The sequence below is a fragment of the Sus scrofa genome, chromosome 17 (assembly GCF_054392235.1).
Source record: "Sus scrofa isolate SSC_HxYL_T2T_F1_AM1 chromosome 17, Sscrofa_HxYL_maternal_Yorkshire_Landrace_v2.0, whole genome shotgun sequence".
Lineage (NCBI taxonomy): Eukaryota > Metazoa > Chordata > Mammalia > Artiodactyla > Suidae > Sus > Sus scrofa.
In genome coordinates, this window is record NC_139399.1 from 40,098,529 (window position 1) to 40,121,331 (window position 22,803).

At 46.4% G+C, this 22,803-nt stretch overlaps 1 protein-coding gene across 5 annotated transcripts in view; it reads left to right on the forward strand.

Moving 5' to 3' along the window:
• The window catches only part of DNAAF9 (dynein axonemal assembly factor 9), a 152,369-nt gene extending 129,804 nt beyond the window's left edge, over window positions 1-22,565 (forward strand). For 3 of the 5 annotated variants that reach the window (XM_021078125.2, XM_085003365.1, XM_085003367.1), the window contains exons 31-37: window positions 1,224-1,310; window positions 5,421-5,527; window positions 5,799-5,873; window positions 15,619-15,824; window positions 16,920-17,024; window positions 18,104-18,197; window positions 19,040-22,565. In XM_021078125.2, coding sequence (XP_020933784.2) covers window positions 1,224-1,310; window positions 5,421-5,527; window positions 5,799-5,873; window positions 15,619-15,824; window positions 16,920-17,024; window positions 18,104-18,197; window positions 19,040-19,152 — 787 coding nt within the window. In that variant the 3' untranslated portion in view covers window positions 19,153-22,565. The remainder of the gene's footprint in view (window positions 1-1,223; window positions 1,311-5,420; window positions 5,528-5,798; window positions 5,874-15,618; window positions 15,825-16,919; window positions 17,025-18,103; window positions 18,198-19,039) is intronic. The other 2 variants (XM_021078124.2, XM_085003366.1) reach the window with 1 other exon arrangement.
• The last annotated feature ends 238 nt before the right edge of the window (window positions 22,566-22,803 follow it).

Here is a 22,803-nt window from a genome sequence, read left to right on the forward strand (position 1 = left end):
GATACAAAAACTAGCTTAAGAAGCTCCCACTACCAAATTTGGAAAAACTTGAGTATATGAGAGAACCACGATAATTAATGGACTCTATAGCACACAAAGTGAGTCCACGTGATAATCAAAACATGCAGAAGGACAGAACCGCAAAGCTCTGCTTTGTAGAAGGATGCTGGCTAATAAGTAAGCGAGAATCTCTAGAACTAGAAAGTCCTTTTGTAACCTTTTCTATCACTCCACAGACTACTTACTACTTACTTCACAGTGGAGAGGTCTCGTCTAGAACACATGACTTTAACCAAATGATTAAATTTAGCAGGACCACCCATGGGACAGACTGACATCATGGGCCTCCTTCATGTGACACCATGGGAAGGACATAACATCCCCTGGCCATCAATCTTGCCAAAATGTTTAACTGAATCTAATCATTCAGAGCAACCAAACAAATCCAAGTTGTGGGACACAAAACAGCTGGCATGAACCCTTCAGAAATGTCAACTCCATGAGAAACAAACAAAAAAAGTTGGAGGAGTTGTTCTAGATTAGAAGAAAATAGCGATTGTAAATTCAATGAGCAGTCCTTGATTGGATTACCACACAAAAGGGGAGAAATTTGAAAATGGGTGTATGTTATGGAATTCCCATCATCGTGGTACAGTAGAAACAAATCCATCCAACTAGGAACCATGAGGTTGCGGGTTCAATCCCTGGCCTTGCTCAGTGGGTTAAGGATCCAGCATTGTCGTGAGCTGTGGTGTAGGTCGCAGATGAGGCTCGGATCTGGCGTTGCTATGGCTCTGGAGTAGGCTAGCAGCTGTAGCTCCTATTCGACCCCCAGCCTGGGAACCTCCATATGCTACGGGTGCGGCTCTGAAAAAACAAAAGACAAAAAAAAAAAAAAAAAAAAAAGCAAATGGGTGTATATTAGATCAGTACATCTCCAGCTTTCCTGTGTATATGAACCTTTCAGGGCTCTTAACTGAAATGAGGGTTTTTGGAAGTTCCCATGTGGCATAGCAGGTTCAGAATCCTGGTTTTGCCATAGCTGCACAGGTCATATTGTGCCTTGTTCCTAGAGATAGGTACTGAAATATTTAGGGGTGAGATAACAGAAAAATGAATATGTGTGTGCTTGCATGTGTGTGTGTGAGGTACGGAGAGGAAGCACAGTGTCAGGTTGAGGTTGATGGTCCGGATTAACTGGGGTTTTATGTGTGTTTTCAAAGGAATGAAGACATTGAACTGATTCTCTCAGAAAATAGTTTTTGGAGTCCTCAGATGCTACGATCTCGATATCTACTGTACCCTGGCTGGCAAGTATCATCATTGAAAAGTAGCTATGATTTTTTTGTAAACCCAGTGATTTATTTGTTTATAGAAATGAAAAAGTGAAAATGCCAGTTGTGCTCTACGAGGGTGACAGTGGCAGCTTCAAGGGCCTGCCATGTCCCAGTAGCCACTGACCTTGCCAGAAGTCCAGCAAATTGAGGCCTTGCTGAATGTTGAGACTTAATGAGTCATCGTGTAGGCACCAAGCACAACAGTATCGTATGTTTCCTCTAGCCTCCAGGGAGGGCAAGGAGGCTGGCCTGGAACCAAGGAGTTATAACCCTTCCAGGTGAGAGAGTCCCCCTGAGAAACCCTAGTCAGTCCTCTAGGGTTCCCAGCCGACAGGTAGGTTCCCTGCTCTTGTGGCCCAGGAGATGGTCTCTTCTCCACAGGTGGCCTCCCAGCCTGAATCTGTCCCTCAGATGGGAGAGCAGGAGAAAAGAGAGGGGGAAGTGCACTGTAATCATGCTTGAGCATCTCTTGAGCACCTACTGTGTGCTACACGTTGTTCTAAGACTTTGCTGTCCAGTACGGCAACCACTGGCCACATTTGGCTACTTTAAAAAATGTAAATGTAAAAGTAATAAAAATTAAAATTTAAAATTCAGCCTTTTCAGTCACACAAGCCACATTTCAAGTGCTAAATGGCTCCCTGTGACTAGCAGCTCCTGTGTTGGACAGTACAGATCCAGAACATTTCTGGAGTTCCCGTTGTGGCACGGTGGACATGAATTTGACTAATATCCTTGAGGCTGTGGGTTTGATCCCTGACCTCGCTCAGTGGATGGGGGATCCGGCCTTGCCATGAGCCGTGGCATAGGTTGCAGTTGCAGCTCAGATTCTGAGTTGCTGTGGCTGTAGTATAGGCCAGTGGCTACAGCTCCAATTCAGCCCCTAGCCTGGGAACCTCCATATGTCACGGGTGCAGCCCTAAAGAGCAAAATGAAAGGAACATTTCTGTCATCACAGAAAGTTCTGTTGGGAGTGTCACTCAGAGTTCAACTGTGTTCTCTCGTTAATCCTTAAGCCAAGCCTAATAGGTAGATTCCATTATTGTCCTCATTTTTTTTTAATGATTTTAATTTGTCCATTACATTTGGTTCACAGTGTTCTGTCAATATCTATTGTATTGGAGCAAAGTGACCCAGTCACACATCTCTATACATAAAGGAGGTTCCCAGGCAAGGGGTTGAGTTGGAGCTGTAGGTGCTGGCCTCCGCCACAGCCACAGCAGCACAGGATCTGAGCCACATCTGCAACTTACACCACAGCTCATAGCAACGCCAGATCCTTAACCCACTGAGCGAGGCCAGGGGTAGAACCCACAACTTCATGGTTACTAGTCAGATTCGTTTCCGATGCACCACAACGAGAACTCCTTGTTCTCATTTTAGAGATAAGGTGAATGAGGCAACAGGAAGTTAAGTGTCTTGTACAAAGTCACACAGCTAATAAATGAAAGAGTTGGGTTTCAGACCCAGGTTATGTGGCTTCAGACCCTATACGTGTAACCAACATGCAGCACTTATCCCTGTACGGAATGGATAACTAGTTTTGTTCTGCTGAAGTTTCAGGGGAAGACAGATGTTAAAGCTTAGCCAAAACTGATAGCTCGGGAGTTTCCGTTGTGGCTCAGTGGTTAGCGAGTCTGACTAGGAACCATGAGGTTGTGGGTTTGATCCCTGGCCTTGCTCAGGGGATTAAGGATCCGGCATTGCTGTGAGCTGTGGTGTAGGTTGCAGACACGGCTCGGATCCCGCATTGCTGTAGCTCTGGCATAGGCTGGTGGCTACAGCTCCAATTCGACCTCTACCCTGGGAACGTCTATATACCGCGGAGCAGCCCTGGAAATGGCAAAAAGACAAATTTTAAAAAACTGTTACCTCATGTTGATTTGTTTTTTTTTGTTTGTTTGTTTGTTTGTTTTTTGTCTTTTTGCCATTTCTTGGGCCGCTCCCGCAGCATATGGAGGTTCCCAGGCTAGGGGTCTAATCAGAGCTGCAGCCACCGGCCCACACCAGAGCCACAGCAATGCAGGATCCGAGCCGCGTCTGCAACCTACACCACAGCTCACGGCAACGCCGGATCGTCAACCCACTGAGCAAGGGCAGGGACCGAACCCGCAACCTCATGGTTCCTAGTCGGATTCGTTAACCACTGCGCCACAATGGGAACTCCACCTCATGTTGATTTGAATCCTCTTTATTATCCTCATTACTCCCCTCAGCCACCCCTCTACATCCTCCAGCCACCCCTTACATCACTCATATTTTGTACCAGCAAAAAACTGTACTATTCTGTTTAAAACACAAAAACAGGAGTTCCCATTATGGCACAGTGGGTGCAGCCATAAAAATGAAAACACCCCGGAAGGTCAATATGTGACATTGAAGGTTTTCAGGCACATTGTTAGAAGGGACCTCTGATTTGAGTCACATCAAACTTAATTTAAATAGGGGGATCATTCCGTATCCCTGACAAGATAATTATATCTTAGCTAAAAAGAAAAAGATGGAGTTTCTAGGGTGAAACCCTCCTCTCCAGTGGGTTTCTCCAGTAGCAGAAAGCTACCGACCTTTTGCTGCCCATACCTCTGGGTCTGGGCCTGAGGCTTCTGCCATCTGCACCTGGTGCATGCCTAGGGACGCACCCATTCTCCAGTCCATACCGACTCATTCTGGGCATGGCCTGCATTAACCTAGCTCAGGGCTCAGGCTTTTCTGGAGGCAAATTAATTTAGGAGAGAGCCAGGTGTGAGGGAGTTCATTAAAAGGCTCTGTGAATCTATAGAGTCTGAACTTTCCCTTTATCAAAATCAGTCCTTGTAGAGAATCAGAGATGGAGGTGCCTCAGAAGCACCCTTTGGGCCCTCCCTTCTGAGGACCTTCTGAGTCTGTTCCTAGGAATTAGATAACTTACTCTTTGAGCAAGATGGCAGTCATCAGACTCCTGCTTATTCCTGTATGTTACCCCCTCTCTCCTTGGGAGAGGGCCACCACCTCAGAGTGAACAGGCTTTGGCTCAGGACGTGCTCAGCTCTGCTGTACAGATTCTCAGGCATTCCCCTCCCACGGCCCTCTCTGTGGTCATCAACCCCATCCCCCATCCCCTGATAGAAAGGCTCCTTCCTTATCTGGAAGGAGGCCTTGTGTATTCTTCTGTTGATCCCTCCAAATTCCTCTAGGGATTCAGGCTCTGAACACAGAGGCCTGAGAAGCCAGTGGTCTCTAAATCTCATGTTTGCACAGGGGAAGGACAAAAAGAACGTCAAGTTGCAAAAATGTTAGCCACCACCTTGCTAATTTCAACAATATAAAATTCAGTGCAATTTTAAAACAAAAGAGAAGTTCCCATTGTGGCTTAGCAGAGTACGAATGTGACTAGTATCCATGAGGATGTGGTTCAATCCCTGGCCTAGCTCAGTGGGTTAAGGATCTGGCACTGCCAAAAGCTGCAGCGTAGGTAGCAGATGACTCAGATCCAGCATTGCATAACTTTGGAAGCTGAGTGATGGAAATTCATTATACTAATAACCTTCTATCTTTGCATAGTTTTGAATTTTCCATAATAAGTTAAAATTTTTAAATGCTGATTATTAATGAATCTGTGGCAATTAGTATGTCTGCTGAACTCAAAACCAAGAGTATAGATCAGAGATGCCCCAGCCCTTTGGCTCCTTCCAGAACGAGTATACTCATAATGTTGGGTCTGTAAAGCTGCCTTCAGGGAGGCTGGGGCAGAGTTGGCGGCCTGAAGAGAGCGGGAGGGGATCCTGAGCAAGAGCTGCAGTGGTACATGGAGGGACTTCTGATCCCTGGTGGGACACTGGCAGGCTTGAAAGGAAGAAGGGGTCTTTGACTTTAAGGAGTTGCTAGTCCAAAGGAGGTAAGACCACTCTGCTCTCAGAGGGCATACATGCTTCCCAGTCTCAAGGTGAAAGAGACATAAATGCTTCCAAGTAAGTGTTTTGTACACAAAACTGCATACAAGTAAAGGAGAATTCAAATATGATATATGTAGTTCCTTCCAATGTGTTAAATAATAACATTCAAAGCCCCAGTTATTCACATTTATAATTTTTTAAACCTTTCAAGGTATGAAGGTAAATTTGATGCTGGATCAGTCTTTCCATTAATGGTTCAGATCTGTGTATGGTTTGGTCGTCCCTTGGAGAAGACTCGCTTTATGGCCAAGTGTAAAGGTAAGCCTTAACTGGGACATGTCCCAGACACTGGTGAGAGGGCCCCAGAGTTGTCCCTTCTTCCTGGCACCATTTTAGTATTCTGTGTGCTGTCTCCTCTCCTTACCATCTGGGTCTGAAAGCAGACAGAGGAATTTGAGGACCCAAGAGTCTCTTGTGCCAGGGGAACAGCGGCAGAGCTGTTGGGGAGGACCTGTTGTGGGTAGCTGTGAACCCTGGACTTGGCCTCTGCCCCCAGGTGAGTAACAGTTCTGTCCTCTTTTTTCATCAGCAATGCAGTCCTCCATCAAGCCAAGTCCCTTCTCTGGAAATATCTACCACATCCTGGGCAAAGTGAAGTTTTCAGGTAACTGGGGGCTTAGATTTGGGAGCTCTGCACTCTGGAATCCTCACATCTCATGATGGGAGTTCATAGCCTGTGCTGGTGCTTTGCAAACTGCTCCTGCCTCTCAGAGTCTCAAAAAAAACCCTCCCCTCTGGGTCTTATACCATCAGGCTTCTCCAAGCCTCCCTGCCGGTCAAGTCCCCGGTCTTTCTCCAGGCCTTTCTGCTCTGCAGTGGAGAATCTATCCTCCTCCCCTTGCGTGAACCTGCCTGGGGCCTCTCTTCACAGCTTCTTGAGTTCCTTGTTCCAGAATCTCACACCCCATCCCTCTTGAACCATCCGTGGCCTCCTCCTAGACCTGTTACCAGGAGCTACCCTGATGCTGAGCTCTCATCTCTGGACCATTTCTGCCAGTCTTTAAGCCTTCCACTTGCCTTCTCCTCCCTTCTGTTCACTAGACTTGTTTGTCAGTCTTAGACCCCTGGAACCCTCACAACCTGAAGTCTGTCTGCTCTGAGCTGGGGTTCAGGGAAGGCACCAAAACAGGGAGTTAGTCAGCTCAACATTGAGAAAGGGGAGACTATTCCAGGGAAAAGGCACAGCATGTTCTGTGGACCTGAGGGGGTTGGGGGAGCACATTGCAGCAGCCAGAAAGGGTTTACTGTGGCTGGGGCCTCAGGGAGGAAGTGAGGGAGTGTATCTGTTAGGGCATCTTTGGCTATTATAACAAAAAACTCCAGCTCGGCTAGCAGTTATGCTCATCAGCAACATAGCAAGATGTCAAGAGGTCTGGCAGCATAGCAGAGCTACAGAAAACCTAGGGAGCTTCAGTGTGGCTTTTTCTTTTCTTTTCTTTTTTTTAATCTCGATTTTTTATTCAATAAATTTTATTATATTTATAGTCAAACCGCTGTCATCACAACCTAATTTTAGAACATTTCCATCCCAAACCCACAGCCCATCCCTTCTCCCCAAGACTGTCTCCTTTGGTAACCATAAGCTTTTCAGCCTATAAGGCAGTTTCTGTTCTGCAAAGAAGTTCATTGTATCCTTTTTTTAGATTCCACATATAAATGATGGCGTATGATGTTTGTGTCTCACTGTCTAACTAATGTAGCATGATAATTTCTAGGTCTATCCATGTTGCTGCAAAAGACATTATTTCATTCCTTTTTGTGGCTGAGTAATAGTCCATTGTGTATGTGTACCACATCTTTATCCACTCCTTTGATGATGGACATTAACATTGTGTCCATGTTTGGCTATTATATATAGTGCTGCAGTGAACTTTGGGGTACCTGTGTCTTTTCGAGTCATGGTTTTCTCAGGATAGAGGCCCAGGAGTGGGATTGCTGGAGGAATCTCCATACTGTTTTCCATGGTGGTTGCACCAATTTACATTCCCACCAACAGTATAAAAGAGTTCCCTTTTCTCCACACCCTCTCCAGCTTTTATTTTTTGTAGAATTTTTGATGATGGCCATTCTGGCTGGTGTAAGGTGGTACGTCATAGTTGTTTTGATTTTGCATTTCTCTAATAATTAGTGATGTTGAACATCTTTTCATATGTTTTCTGGCCATCTGTATGTGTTCTTTGGAGAACTGTCTGTTTAGATCTTCTACCCACTCTTCGATGGGCTTGTTTTTTTGTTTGTTTGTTTTTTGGTATTGAGCTGCAGATGTTTATATATTTTGGAGATTAATCCCTTGTCAGTCGCTTCATTTGCACATTTTCTCCCAGTGTATGGGTTGTCTTTTCATTTTGATTAGGGTTTCCCTGGCTGTGCAAAACCTTTTAATTAGGTCCCATTTGTTTATTTTTGTTTTTATTGTCATTAGAGGAGGTGCATCTGAGAAGATATTCCAGTGATTTATGTCAGAGAGTGTTTGGCCTGTGTTTTTCTCTAATAAGAGTTTCATAGTATCCAGCTCTTATATTTAGGTCTTTAATCCATTCTGAGTTTATTTTTGTGTATGGTATTAGGGAGTGTTCTAATTTCATTCTTTTACTTGTAGCCATCCAGTTTTCCCAGCACCATTTATTGAATGTACTGTCTTTTCCCCATTGTATATTCTTGCCTCCTTTTGTCAGTGATTGGTTGACTGGGTTTACTTCTGGGCTTTCTATCCTGTTCTTCTGATTTATATTTCTGGTTTTGTGCCAGTACCATACTGTTTTTATGGCTGTGTCTTTGTAGTATAGTCTGAAGTCAGGGAACCTGATTCCTCCAGCTCCATTTTTCTTTCTCAGCATGGCGTTGGCTATTCTGGGTCTTTTGTGTTTCCAAACAAACATTAAAATATTTTATTCTAGGAGTTCCCTTCGTGGCGCAGTGGTTAACGAATCCGACTAGGAACCATGAGGTTGCGGGTTCGGTCCCTGCCCTTGCTCAGTGGGTTAACGATCCGGCGTTGCCGTGAGCTGTGGTGTAGGTTGCAGATGCGGCTCGGATCCCACGTTGCTGTGGCTCTGGCGTAGGCCTGTGGCTACAGCTCCAATTCGACCCCTAGCCTGGGAACCTCCATATGCCGTGAGAGCGGCCCAAAGAAAGGGCAAAAAGACAAAAAAAAAAAAATATATATATATATATATATATATTTTATTCTAATTCTGTGGAAAATGCCATTAGTAATTTGATAGGGATTGCTTTGAATCTATAAATTGCCTTGGGTAGTATAGTCATTTTGAAAATATTGATTCTTGGGGAGTTCCTGTCATGGCGCAGTTGTTAACGAATCCGACTAGGAACCATGAGGTTGCAGATTTGACCCCTGACCTTGCTCAATGGGTTAAGGATCCAGCGTTGCCGTGAGCTGTGGTATAGGTGGCAGAGGTGGCTTGGATCCCTCTTTGCTGTGGCTGTGGCATAGGCTGGCAGCAACAGTTCTGATTAGACTCCTAGCCTGGGAACCTCCATATGCCATGGGAGCAGCCCCAGAAAAGGCAAAAAGACAAAAAAAAGAAAATATTGATTCTTGCTGTCCAAGAGCATGGTATATCTTTCCATCTGTGGCATCTTTGATTTCTTTCATCAGTGTCTTATAATTTTCAGAGTACAGGTCGTTTGTCTCTTTAGGTAGGTTTATTCTTAGGTATTTTATTCTTTTTGATACGATAGTAAATGGGATTGTTTCCCTAATTTTCTGATCTTTCATCCTTAGTATATAGAAACACAATCAATTTCTGTGTATTAATTTTGTATCCCCCAACTTTACCAAATTCATTGATGAGCTCTAACAGTTTTCTGGTAGCATCTTTAGGATTTTCTAGGTACAGTAGCATGTCCTATGCAAACAGTGATAGTTTTACTTCTTCTTTTCCAATTTGGATTCCTTTTTTTTTTTTTTTTTTTTTTTTTTCCTTCTTTGAATGCTGTGGCTAGGACTTACAAAACTATGTTGAATAGTAGTGGCAACAGCAGACACCCTTGGCTTGTTCCTGATCTTAGCGGGAATTCTTTCAGCTCTTCAACATTGAGAATGGTGTTAGCTGTGGGTTTGTCATATGGCCTTTATTATGTTGAACTAATTTCTCTCTGTGCCCCCTTTCTGGAGGGGTTTTGTTTGGTTGGTTGCTTGCTTGCTTGCTTTTTTTGTCTTTTTAGGGCTGCAATCAATTTCTGTGTATTAATTTTGGAAGTTATCAGGCTAAAGGTTGAATCAGAGCTGTAGCTGCCAGCCTACACCACAGCCACAGCAACGCCAGATCTGAGCCATGTCTGCAGTCTACACTACAGTTCATGGCAGCATCAGATCCTTAACTCACTGAGTGAGGCCAGGAATCGAACCCACATCCTCATGGGTATTAGTTGGGTTTGTTACCACTGAACCACAACAGGAACTCCTTCCGGGGGGTTTTATCAGAAATGGGTATTGGGTTTTGTCAAATGTTTTTTCTGCATCTATCGAGAGGATCATGTAGTTCGTACTCTTCATCTTGTTAATGTGTATCACACTGATTGTTTTATGGATATTGAAGAATCTTTGCATCCCTGGAATAAATCACACTTGATCTTGGTATACGATCCTTTTAATGTATTGCTGGGAGTTCCTGTCGTAGCTCAGTGGAAATGAATCTAACTAGCATCCATGAGGACTCGGGTTCAATCCCTGGCCTTGCTCAGTGGGTTAAGGATTCTGTGTTGCCATGAGCTGTGGTGTAGGTCGTAGAGGCAGCTCAGATGTGGCATTATTTTAGCTGTGACATAGGCTGGTGGCTAGCCTGGGAACCTCCATGTGCCACAGGTGCAGCTCTAAAAAATGCCCCCAAAAAAAAAAACATTGCTGGATTTGGTTTTCTAGTATTTTGTGGAGGATTTTTGCGTCTATGTTCATCAGTGATACTTGCCTGTAATTTTCTTTTTGGGGCGATCTTTGTCTGCTTTTGATATGAGGGTGATGGTGGCTTCATAGAATGAGTGTGTTCCTTCCTCTGCAATTTTTTGGAATAGTTTCAGAAGGATAGGCGTTAACTCTTCTCTAAATTGTTGGTAGAATTCACCAATGAAGCCATCTGGTCATGGGCTTTTGTTTGTTGGAGGTTTGTTTTTGTTTGTTTGTTTTGTCTTTTTAGGGCCACACCCAAGGCATGTGGAGGTTCCCAGGCTATGGGTTGAATCTAAGCTGTAGCTGCTGGCCTATGACACAGCCACAATAACACAGGATCCCAAGCCATGTCTGTGACCTACACCACAGCACATGGCAACGCCGGATCCACTGAGCGAGGCCAGGGGTCAAACCCACGTCTTCATGGATGCTAGTTGGGAACTCCTGAGCCATGACAGGAACTCCTGATTTCACTTTTCTTAAATTTACCCAAGGTTGATTTGTGGCCCAGAATGTGATCTATCCTAGAGAATGTTCCATGTGCACTTGAAAAAAATGTGTATTCTTCTGTTTGGGATGGAATATTCTATAAATATCTATTAAGTCCATCTGGTCTAGTGCATCCTTTAAGGCCTGTGTTTCCTTGTTGATTTTCTGTCGGATGATCTGTCCATTGCTGTAAGTGGGGTGTTAAAGTCCCCCCCATTATTGTGTTATTGTCAATTTCTCCTTTTAAGGTTGTTAGCAGTTGCCTTATGTATTGAGATGATCCTATATCGGATGCGTATATATTTACAATTGTTATATCTTCTTGGATTCATCCTTAATCATTATGTAGTGTCCTTTGTCTCTTACAATATTCTTAAAGGTCTATTTTGATATGAGTATTGCTTACTCCAGCTTTCTTTTGATTTCCTTTTGCATGGGGATATTTTCTTTCATCCTCTCACTTTTAATTTGTATGTGTCCCTAGAACTAAAGTGGTGGGTCTCTTGAAGACAGCATATATATGCGTCTTGTTTTTAGGTTGAGACATTTGCTCCATTTAACATTTAAGGTAATTTTTTTTTTTTTTTTTTTTTGGCTTTTTAGGGCCACACCCACGGTGTATGGAAGTTCCTAGGCTAGAGGTCAAATTGGAGCTAGCTATAGTTGCCAGCCTACACCACAGCCACAGCAACACAGGATCCAAGCTTTGTTTGCAACCTGCACCACAGCTCATGGCAACGCCAGAATTTTATCACACTGAGAAAGTCTAGGAATCAAACCCATATTCTCATGGATACTAGTCAGTTTCATTAACCACTGAGCCACAATGAGAACTCACACATTTAAGGTAATTATTTTTTTTTCGATTTTTTTTTTTTTTTTTTTTTTGTCTTTTGTCTTTTGTCTTTTGTTGTTGTTGTTGCTATTTCTTGGGCCGCTCCCGCGGCATATGGAGGTTCCCAGGCTAGGGGTTGAAACGGAGCTGTAGCCACCGGCCTACGCCAGAGCCACAGCAACGCAGGATCCGAGCCGCGTCTGCAACCTACACCACAGCTCACGGCAACGCCGGATCGTTAACCCACTGAGCAAGGGCAGGGACCGAACCCGCAACCTCATGGTTCCTAGTCGGATTCGTTAACCACTGCGCCACGACGGGAACTCCTAAGGTAATTATTGATATGTATGTTCTTATTACCATTTTACTAATTGTTTTGGATTTTGTTTTGTTGATCTTTTTTCTTCCTTTCTCTTGTTCTGAATCTCTTTGAATTGCTTTTTCTTACTTGTGTGTATATCTGTTGTAGACTTTTGGTTTATGGTTACCATAAAGTTTTGATATAGGAGTCTGTATATATACAAGATAGTTTTAAGTTGTTGGTCTCTTAATTGGAAATGCATCTCCAGTATCCTGCATTTGTACCTCTTCTCATGATTTCTGGTTTTGGTAGCGTATTTGCATGTGGATGATTTCCTACCTTTACTGTATGTATGCCTTTATTGGTGAGCCTTGTCATTTGTGCTATTTTTGTTTCTGGTTATGGCCTTTTCTTTTCCACCTAGAGAAGTTCCTTTAGTATTTGTTGTAAAGCTGGTTTAGTGGTGCTGAATTTGCTTAGCTTTTGCTTGCCTGTAAAGTTTTCATTTCTCCTTCAAATCTGAATGAGAGCCTTGCTGGGTAGAGTAATCTTGGTTGGAGGTTTATCCTTTCATCACTCCAAGTATATTGTGCCACTCCTTTCCGACCTGCAGAGTTTCTGCTGAAAAATCAGCCGATAAACCTTATCAGGGTTCCTTTGTATGATTTGCTTCTTTTCCCTTGCAGCTTTCAGTATTCTCTCTTTGTCTTTAATTTTGGTCAGTTTGATTAATATGTGTCTCGAGGCATTCCTCCTTGAATTTGTCTTACATGGTACTCGAGCATCCCAATTTTGAGTGAGTGATTCCTTTCCCATGTTAGGAAAGGTATTGGCTATTATCTCTTCAGATATTTTCTTTTTTTTTTTTTTGTCTTTTGTTGTTGTTGCTATTTCTTGAACCGCTCCCACAGCATATGGAGGTTCCCAGGCTAGGGGTTGAATTGGAGCTGTAGCCACCGGCCTACACCAGAGCCACAGCAACGTGGGATCCAAGCCGCGTCTGCAACCTACACCACAGCTCACGGCAACGCCGGATCGTTAACCCACTGAGCAAGGGCAGCGACCGAACCCGCAACCTCATGGTTCCTAGTCGGATTCATTAACCACTGCACCACGACGGGAACTCCTCTTCAGATATTTTCTATGGCCCTTTCTCTCTCTCTCCTCCTTCTGGCACCTCTATATTACGGGTATTTGTGTATTTAAAGTTGTCCCAGATTTCTATAGATTGTCTTCATTTCTTTTTAATCTCTTTTCTCTTTTCTGTTCCACATCAGTGTTTTTCACCAGTCTTTCTTCCACCTCACTTACTTGTTCTTCTGCCTCCTGTGTTCTGCTTTTGTTTCCTTCTAGTGAATTTTTAGTTCATTTGTTGTATCTTGCATCTCTGCTTGATTAACCTTTATATTTTCTATTTCTTTTTTCAATGTGTCTTGTAATTTATCAACCTTTGGGAGTTCCCATTGTGACTCAGCAGAAATGAGCCCAACTAGTATCCATGAGGATGCAGGTTCAATCCCTAGCCTCCCTTGCTCAGTGGTTAAGGATCTGGTATTGCTGTGAGTTGTAGCTTAAGTCGCAGATGCGGCTCAGATCCCGAGTTGCTATAGCTGTGATGTAAGCCAGCAGCTGCAGCTCCAACTGGACCCCTAGCCAGAGCACATCCACATACCATAGGTGTGGCCCTAAAAAGCAAAAAAAAAAGTATCAAGCTGCCTCCAGTTTACTTCTAAGATCTTGAGTCATCTTTACTATCATTAGTATAAGGTCTTTTTCATGGAGGTTGGTAATCTCCAGATGACTTAGCTGTTTTTCTGGGGTTTTTTTCTTGTTCTAGGCTTTTTTTTCCTGAGTCATAATTTTCTGCCTTTCGTTTTATATAGATTTTTAGTGTGGTCTCCTTTTTGCAAACAGTAGTGTTGTAGCCTCTCTTGCTTCTGAGGTCTGCCCCCCTTGTAGCTGAAGTTGGTATGGGGGCTTGCTGCAGGCTTCGTGATGGCAAGGGACTGGTTCCTGACCATTGGTAGGTGGAACTGATTCTTATCCCTTTGGTGGGTGGGGTTTCATCTCTGGTGTGATTAAAGGCAGCTACATGCTTGGGGGGTCTTTAGGCATCCTGTATGCTGATGGGTGGGACTGTGTTCTTAACCCACTGAGCAAGGCCAGGCATCGAATCCGCAACCTCATGTTTCCCAGTCGGATTTGTTAACCACTGAGACATGATAGGAACTCCTAAGATATCTTTTTTAGTGGTTTCCAGTCTATTTTATTGATGCTTGTTCAGCATTTGATTGTAATTTTATTGTTTCATGAGAGAAGGCAAGGCCCAGGCCTTCTACTCCTCCAGCTTAATCCCATCTTCAGTGTAGGTTTGTGTTCTTTCATTCTTGGTGTTTTCCTCAGGTTCCCACCCCTCATGGTTGCCAGGCGGTGCTTCAGGTGTAGGTGTCACATCCAAACACACCATCATCCAGCTGATGAGAGGCTGGATTCCTGTGGATGTCTATCAGTTCCTCAGCAGACTTACCTCACTGGATAATTGGATAAGGATTGAGTTGCCGTGACTTCCAGGACCCATCACCCATGGGGAATTGGTATTGGAGGAAGGAGGGATGCTGGGTGGGCAGCCAGGAGTGTCTGCTGTAGGGGCTGAGAGTTGTAAGCATGGCATCGTCTGGGTTCAAACAGGAGAATTAGATGACAGAGCCTACCTAAAAGAGTCTCTCATGGTCTTTAACCTTTGGCTTCATTTCTGTTCTTGAATCTGAAACCTTGGCCCCCTCCACAAGCCCCTTGCTCAAGCCCACTTCCCTCAGGCTCAAACAGACAGCACCCCCATCTGCTTCAGAGGTCTTAATGCCTTCATCTTCCCCCTCCCCCATCCTTACCTCCTTTTCTTCTTTATTTAGACTGACTCTCTCTTTTTTTTTTTTTTTTTTTTTTCTCCGTCTTTTTGCATTTTCTTGAGCTGTTCCCACGGCATATGGAGGTTCCTAGGCCAGGGATCGAATCAGAGCTGTAGCCACCAGCCTACGCCAGAGCCACAGCAACATGGGATCCGAGCCACGTCTGCGAACCACACCACAGCTCATGGCAATGCCAGATCCTCAACCCACTAAGCAAGGCCAGGGATCGAACTCGCAACCTCATGGTTCCTAGTCGGATTCTTTAACCACTGCGCCACGACGGGAACTCCTAGACTGACTCTTTATCCCTTTCTTGTTCAAGGTTAACCTCTCTTTGTTCTCGATCCCTTTCTCATCATGGCTTTTGAGGGAACCTGGCCCTTTTCTTGTGTCTCCAGTAAGTCCTAGCGCCTAGCTCCTTCGCCTATAATCCTGATCACATCTCTCCTGTTCCCACCCCTGTGAGCCTCCTGCAGCACTTCTACTCTTGGCCTTGCTCACCTCCCTTGGCCTCTCAGGCTTCAGCTGAGACCTGCTCTACCAAGGGGGTTTTCCTTGTTTCTCCTCAGCTACCTCTTCCACAGGGGTGACCCCAGCCATCCCCTCCTAATGACTGCATGGACGTCTCCCACTCAGGGCCCTGTAGTCTTAGAGACAAATGCCACAGAGTCAAACTCCTTTTCTTCTTCTACCTGCAGATCTTTTGTTCCTCTTGTAGTCTCCTCCTGGGTTAATGGTGTCCACCCAGTCACTCTTTCTCCCTCTCTTCATCCTTTCTGACTTGCTTCCAGTCATGTCAGTTCTCCCTCTTACATGTCTCGTGAATCTGTCCCCAGTCAGCTGCACTATTGCAGGCTTAGCCTTATCCTTTTGGGACAGGGGCTCAGGGGCTACCTCTTCTCCTTGCAGACTCCGAGAGGACCATGGAGGTCTGCCACAACACTCTGGCCAATTCCTTGAGCATCATGCCAATTTTGGAGGGACCCACGCCACCACCTGACTCCAGAAGCACACCTCAAGGCGGTAGCGGGCAGCAAGAATGCTACCTTGTGTTCATCGGCTGCTCCCTGAAGGAAGAAAGTGTCAAGGACTGGCTGCGGCAGTCAGCTAAGCAGGTGGGTTCCGAAGCCCAGACCTGGCACCATTGCGACCAGACACCTCAGGGTTGCTACCGGCCCTGAGGCAGGAGCCCCTGCACCTTCTCCCTGAGACCTCCCCACTGCTTTCCCCCTCTCCCCCCCCACAGGCTCAGCCAGCAGTTTCAGGGACTCAGAGTGGGAGGAAAGCCACTGGGACAGACTAGGCAACCTTGTTTTACTTCCTACCCTGTGAGCCCAGGTCTCACAGCCATTTCCAGGTAGACTGGAATTGACTTAACTAGGTGGCTTAACTAGCACCTAGGTAAAACCTCATCGTTCCTCTTGGACCCTGGATCAGGCTGGTATTCTAAACTCACAGTGTCATCTTATCTGAACCTAATCCAAAGGCTCTCCTGTGTTCTGAGCCCAGAATCTCCTGTACTTTGAATCTCTTTCTAGAAAGGAGAAACAACAAAGATAAGCTTAGAGACCTTTGCACAACAAGACTCGAGGCATTGACAGCAGTGAGCTCAGAGGCCCGGGAGACACATCACCTACGGGGGAGGAGGAGGCTTGCAGACACAGTCACAGGAACATCCTTAGCCAGTACGACAAAGAAAAAAATCTTCTAATATGCTACAAGCTTTGGGTGCTTAAGCTTCTCAGCACAGTCTCAGAGGTTAAGCTTATCCTAGAACTCTGGAAATAGAGTTGACTGGGGCCTGGGTCTTCTGTAGATGTTCAGTTGGAACCTGTTTTTATACTAAGGAAGGGCTGCCTACAGCTTGTGTCTTTTTCAGACTCCCTGGATAAACTCTTAAATGGTATTTGACTGTGGCCCCTCCAGTTGTTCCTTTGTCTGCACATCTGTCACTGGTGGGGCTTAGAGCTGAGAATCTGCAAAGAGGAAGAAACATGTCTATTTGCAAAAGCATGAGTCTCTCTTCTGCCACTTGCTCCCTTGGCACACAGGACCCTGTGGTGGGAAATCGGTCTTCTAAAGGGGCAGAGAGGTGGCCAGATTTAGGAAACGAGCCCTGACAGTCTTTGTGCTTTCCCCCCTGCTGGCATCTTAGTCACATAACTGGCCCCCAGAGCCCTGAGCCCTCACCCTCCCATGTTCTCCATCAGCTCTGTTGGGACCTGACCCCTCCTTACATCTCTGCACAGAAGCCGCAGAGGAAAGCCCTGAAGACCAGGGGGATGCTGACCCAGCAGGAGATCAGGAACATCCATGTGAGTACCTGCCCCGGAGGCCGAAGTCCCCGTAGTGTCCCAAGTCTGTTCTTCCGCAACTCCATCCTTTGGGATTCCCAAGCGAGGCAGCTGTTTGTAAGGCGTGCTGGAGTCCTGCTTCTCTCAGGCCACAGAGGGGAGCTGGGTAAAGAAAAGCCTCAGCCATTCTGGCCTTGGCAGCCTTGGTGAGGATGAAGGCAGGATGACCCCTGGGATGACGTGGACACATGTTTAAGGGGAACCACCTGTGGAAGGAACAGGTGACGTGGACTCTGTTTTGTCACCCTGTGAGCAGCTGCAGAAGTCCTCCCATTCTTCTGGGATAGATAAACCACAGGTAAACCAGCAAGGGGCCAGGTAAAAACTGCCAGGATCCAGAAGCTGCTCATGGACAGGTTGTGGAATCCTGAGCATGAGAGGCCCCTGGACAAGCCCTCTGAGACTCCGGGCTGACTCCCAGGCTCCGCCCCAATCCCCATCCCACTGAGACCTTCGCCTGATGGGCATGGGGGCAAAGACTAAAAGGGGCAGAGAGTCCAGGTCTCAGCATGAGCTGTGTTACTAGTTCCAGTAGGGATAGGGAGGCAGGACTCTGGGAGGCCAGGAGCCCCTGCTTTGGTCTTGAGGGGGGCCCTTCATATCCGACTCTAGGGCTGGGCAGCTCTGGGTGTTCTGGTGAGGACACCGTGGCCACCTCAGGAGGTAGTCCTTGCAGTGTGTGTTTCTCCAGAAACAGACCTTAATCAGGAATTTGACTACAGGTAGTTTATTTTGGAAGTGATTCTGGAAGACACTAATAGGAAGGTGGGAAAGTGAAAGGGAAGGGAAAGGTGTATTGGCAGACCAGTACCACTGTGGGCAGCTGAGGCCTAATCCCATTAGGAACTCTTAGAGTTCTTACTGAGAGATGGAGCAACCCCATCAGTCATTGTTTGACAGCTGCTGAGGAGACGGGGTCAATGCCCTGGAGGGCAAAGTGGGCTGTTTTGAGCAGGTAATAGGCTTGTTTGGTTTTGTTTTTAATGAATGAGTGAATGATAGGAAATGGTCAGATAATTCTAACAGAGCTCTTCCTACAGGTGAAACGCCACCTGGATCCCCTACCTGCAGGCTACTTTTATAATGGCACCCAGTTTGTCAACTTCTTTGGTGACAAGACTGATTTTCACCCACGTATCCTTGAAATCTGGGGCAGAGAGACTGGGGGTGTGTGAAAGTCTGGCCTTAAAAGGGTGTCTGCTAGAGCCATTACAACCCAGTGCCTGACACAGGTTGGGTTCCAGGAGTACACAGCAAGCCACAGAGGCTGACTTTTCATCTTGTCCTCTTTGAGTCATTAAAATTACATTTCTCCTTCATTCAGTGATGGCTGAGGTTACTCTGAGAGTTGTAGTTTAAATGCAGCTGTGGTGACATCCTCTGGTCACCAGGGAGTTATGATTAACAAGTTGGAGCCTCGGTCTGATTATAATACTAATCTGGAAAAGATGGATGGGGTGCTGCTGTGTGCCAGTGAACGCTGGAGGGCTCAGTTCTAAGAGCCCATGAAGGGCCTTCTGCCAACCCCCATCACAGTCTTTGTAGCTGTGGTGCTGCCAGTGTGTTAAAAAAGCCTGTCGGGGAGTTCCCGTCATAGCTCAGTGATAACAAACCCAACTGGTACCCGTGAGGACGCAGGTTCAATCCCTGGCCTTGCTCAGTGGGTTACAGATCTGACTTTGCCCTGAACTGTGGTGTAGGTCACAGACATGGTTCAGATCCCAAGTTGCAGTGGCTGTGGTGTAGGCTGGCAGCTGTAGCTCCGATTCGTCCCCTAGCCTGGGAACCTCCATATGCCGTGGTGCGGCCCTAAAAAGACCAAAAAACAAACCAAAATAGGCCTGTCAGGTACCCTCTGTGCAAGCTGGACTCTTACTACTTCAGTGTTCCCTGCCTCACGTGTCCACAGATTCCTCTGATCAGGGCTGCTCCCTTGGCCCCCAGGCTCAGAGCTTTGTTCCTTAATGAGTTGCCAGTCATGGACCAGTTCATGAATGACTACGTGGAAGAAGCCAACCGGGAAATCGAGAAGTATAACCGGGAGCTGGAGCAGCAGGAATATCATGACCTCTTTGAGCAGAAACCCTAGAGGAAGGCTGCAGGGTGTCCACCCTGGAGGTGGACGTTTAGAAGCAGGATGTCTTAACCTCAGCTCTTCCAGAGCCCCCTCCCAGGAGGGGCTGTCTTTGTTCTCCATGGCCTTTGTGTGCCGGCTTGAGTGCATGTTGTCTTTATTGTCTATACAGCGCTGAAGAGCATCACCTGCACCAGTGATTTGGCAGGGGAGGGGGGTCCTCATAGAGGATGACCAGACAGGAATTGTCCTTTGTGTGCAGTCGGCAGTCCTGATAACAGTGTCTCTTGGGGGCCGTGGCAGCACTGTGTAAGGGTGGGGAGAAGCATTTGGATCACGAAGAGTAGCTGCTGTAGGGGTCAGAAAGAATGCTGGCTGCCCAAACTGTGACTATGCCTGGGGGGCTGGGCCACCACAGGCCTCAAGCCTCAGACACCGTCCCAGGAGAGCCCTCCACCCCAGTGGAGTGCCTTCCTCCCTGCTTAGGCCCTCTCTGTGGAAGGCTCGGGCCCTGCTGGCCCTGGGCCCCGTCCTGGAGGGAGCAGCACAAGCTCTGGCCAATCTCAACGCATAGAGCTAGCAAATTGGGCCGAGGTCACTAGCTTGTTCTAAAAGGAGAAATTTTCCCTCGAGGAGTAAACTGAAGGGAAAGACTTGTTGCTTCCCAGAAGTGTGTGACTTTTGAACTGACACAAGCAGCCCCCGTCGAGATTGGTTTTGAGCTCCCCTCATGACATCACTCTGGTTTGACTAAGTCAGGGATGAGAAAAACTGCTGCTCGGGCCTCGCTGGCGATGCTTTGCCTCACTGTTAAGAGCAGTGTCCTACGGCTTCATAGTCTTAAGCCCAGGGTTCTTATCACTTAGAGGCATCCTTGAAAGGGGTTCAGTCTCCACCACCCATACCTCCCCTCAGTCTTGCCAGGGAAGGCCTGGTGTTCAGGCACAACATTCAGGAAGCTCATGTTCCCAAGCGTCATTGCTGACCCTGGACTTGTTTGGCTCCTGAGGCCCAGGAATTTCAAAGAATTCCAATATCCAAGTTAGAATTCCTTCTAGTAGCTTTGTATTCAGCTGGACTCAAAAGCGGAGGGGAATTACAAGTGCATCCCATGCCTGACCTCCAGAATTAGTGTGGGGCAGAGGGAGATCACAGCACAGATGCATGGGTGATGTCTGTTAGGACTTCAGCGCCTCAGCTGCATAGATTGTAAATGCTTCCTGAATTTCACATATTTTTTGCATGCCTTAGGAAGAAGCACATAGGCAAAACCAGCAAAGTTTCTAGTAATGTTGAGGGGCTTTTGAGAAAGGGCTCTGGCAAAGAAGAGAGACAGAAAAATGATGGAGCACATGTGGTCTGTCACACAGAGGCCTGCATGCAAGTGGTAAAGCACTTGTTAAGGGCTTGTTAGTGAAATATACTTACATTAGGAACAAAAGTTGGATTTGAAGCCAGATGAACGAAACTCCAAATACCATTAAACAGGAAGTTCCCGTGTGGCACAGCAGGTTACGGATCCAGCATTGTCGCAGCTGTGGCGGAGGTCACAGCTGCAGCATGGGTTCGAAGCCCCGCCCAGGAACTTCCACATGCTGCAAGGTGCGGCCAAAAAAAAAACCATTGAATAAGAACTCTTGCATAAAGAAAAGCTCCTGATAAGGCCCATGTGCTCCCGTCCCAGCTCCCAAAGCTGCTGGTGACAAGGGCCCAGACTTCTTAGGCTTCACTTCTGGCTGGCCAGAGGCTGGGGTCCACAGCGGGCCTGCCTCTGCTTCAGAATCAATAACATAGATCTTAAGTGCAATTGATGAAATAAGCAATGAGTTACTGTAGCTTCCTTTAGCTCTACTGAGCTCTTTTTAAAAACTCAGACTTGAGCAGTCTTAGAAAAGGGAGAGGTGGGGTGGGGGTGGGGGTGGGGGGACCACAGGCCATCTAAAAATCTCCTAGGTGGATTGCTGTGAACATTGAAATGAAAGCTCTCCTTCTAGGAGCTCGAGCCATTTCCTGGCTGCTGCACAAGAGTTTTTAAAGAGGGGTCGGAGCCCGCCTGTCACAGCGGGTCTTAAACACTGCGTGGGGCTGTACCTCGTGGTGATCTTGGTTTCTGACCATTGTCCATAGAAATGCTCTCTCACCAACTTGCCCCACTGTCCCAATAACTCTCCCATTGAGGGGAAACTGTGATTACCTCAACTTGAAGATGAAACTGTGATTGAAAAAAGTCAAAATGTTAAGTTTCAAAGCCAAAAAGGCAAAACTGGCTGAGGCCTCCGTAGACGCTCCTCAGCCTGCTCGGGTGTGTGAAGGGCACACTGGTGAAAGGGCATTCCTTGGGGCCCACTGGCGGTGCCCTGGTGAAGAGGCACGCTAGTGGTGCATGGTGTGAGCTCTTTGAGGACTGAGGCTGGGAGGCCTCCTCCTCGCTCTGGCCCTCGTGGAACCTTCAGGGCCTCTGGTTTCTGACTGTGAAGTTTCATATCCACTTGACTCCTCGGGGCGCTCCAGATGGAGCCATGGGGTCCTAGGCTGTCTCTAGAGGAGAGGGGCCAAGATGCTGAGATTTTGACCTGCGAAGTGGATACCAGAGATCCAGCAGAGACATCAGGTTCTTAGGGACAAGCAGAAATCCTCCAGGGGCTTACATGCTTTTTGCCAACTTTCTTTTTTTAGCAGCTTCAGTTTTATATCACCCCGAGTGAGTGTGATAATGTTGAAGTCGCTGAAGTTATGGGTTATTTTACATTTTGATGTGGGATTTTTCTTTTTTTTGATTGGAAGGAGGAGGCAGAAATTGGAGAAAAGGGATCACCCCAAGGAAGGGGCCACTAGCAAGGAGTGGAGTTGGCCCCACCGAGTCCTGGGGGCTCTGACCTGAGGCCTGGACACTAGGCCCTGTGGGTCACAAGAAAAAGTTCCCTCCTAAATTCTGTTAGGATTTTGAAAAATTTTTGCACAGTAATAAGCTCTGGGTTTGCTCTTTGGGCTTCTCAAAAGGGAAAAGTTAACTCAAAGATTGTAAACTATGAAGTATTCCAGCCATGTTGCTGACCTAGATGAATAGTTGTACCTCAAGTAGGTGAGAAATGGCTTCCTCATTGTCCCAGGTTGTCAAATATTAATGACAGAAGAGCTCACTTACGTGCCAAAATTCACTTTTATACTAGTTTTTCAATGCTTTAATATTTGTAACTTAAATTTTAAAACTATTTACAAACACTACTGTAACTTCAGTGAAACAATGTGTGATTGAAGCTTTTTGCTTATTATAGTATTTATTATACTACTTACTTCAGTAAATATATAAAAGTAGCCTTCAATTTATTTTTATATTATTTTCATGTTTTTACCTGCAGTTGTGTTATGTGAATTTACCTTGTTAACTGAGACGTAATGCTAAGGACCAATAAACTATCACTGAATAAGCAAGGCCTCCAGTAGTCCCTATTGCTGTGGTCCTGAAGTGTCCCTGGTGGGTGAGGTGGTGGCCACGGCTTTCCCCTAGGATGCCTCTTTGAGGCGAACTGGGACTTGCACTCCCTTCCCCAGACCCTGGACCCCTGAGCGAGCAGCCCACACCACAACTTGGGGTGGGCACTCTCAGGGAGCCCCAGATCCCAAGGAGGGGCTCAGGGAAGCTGGCTTTGGGCATCGGGGTCTCCC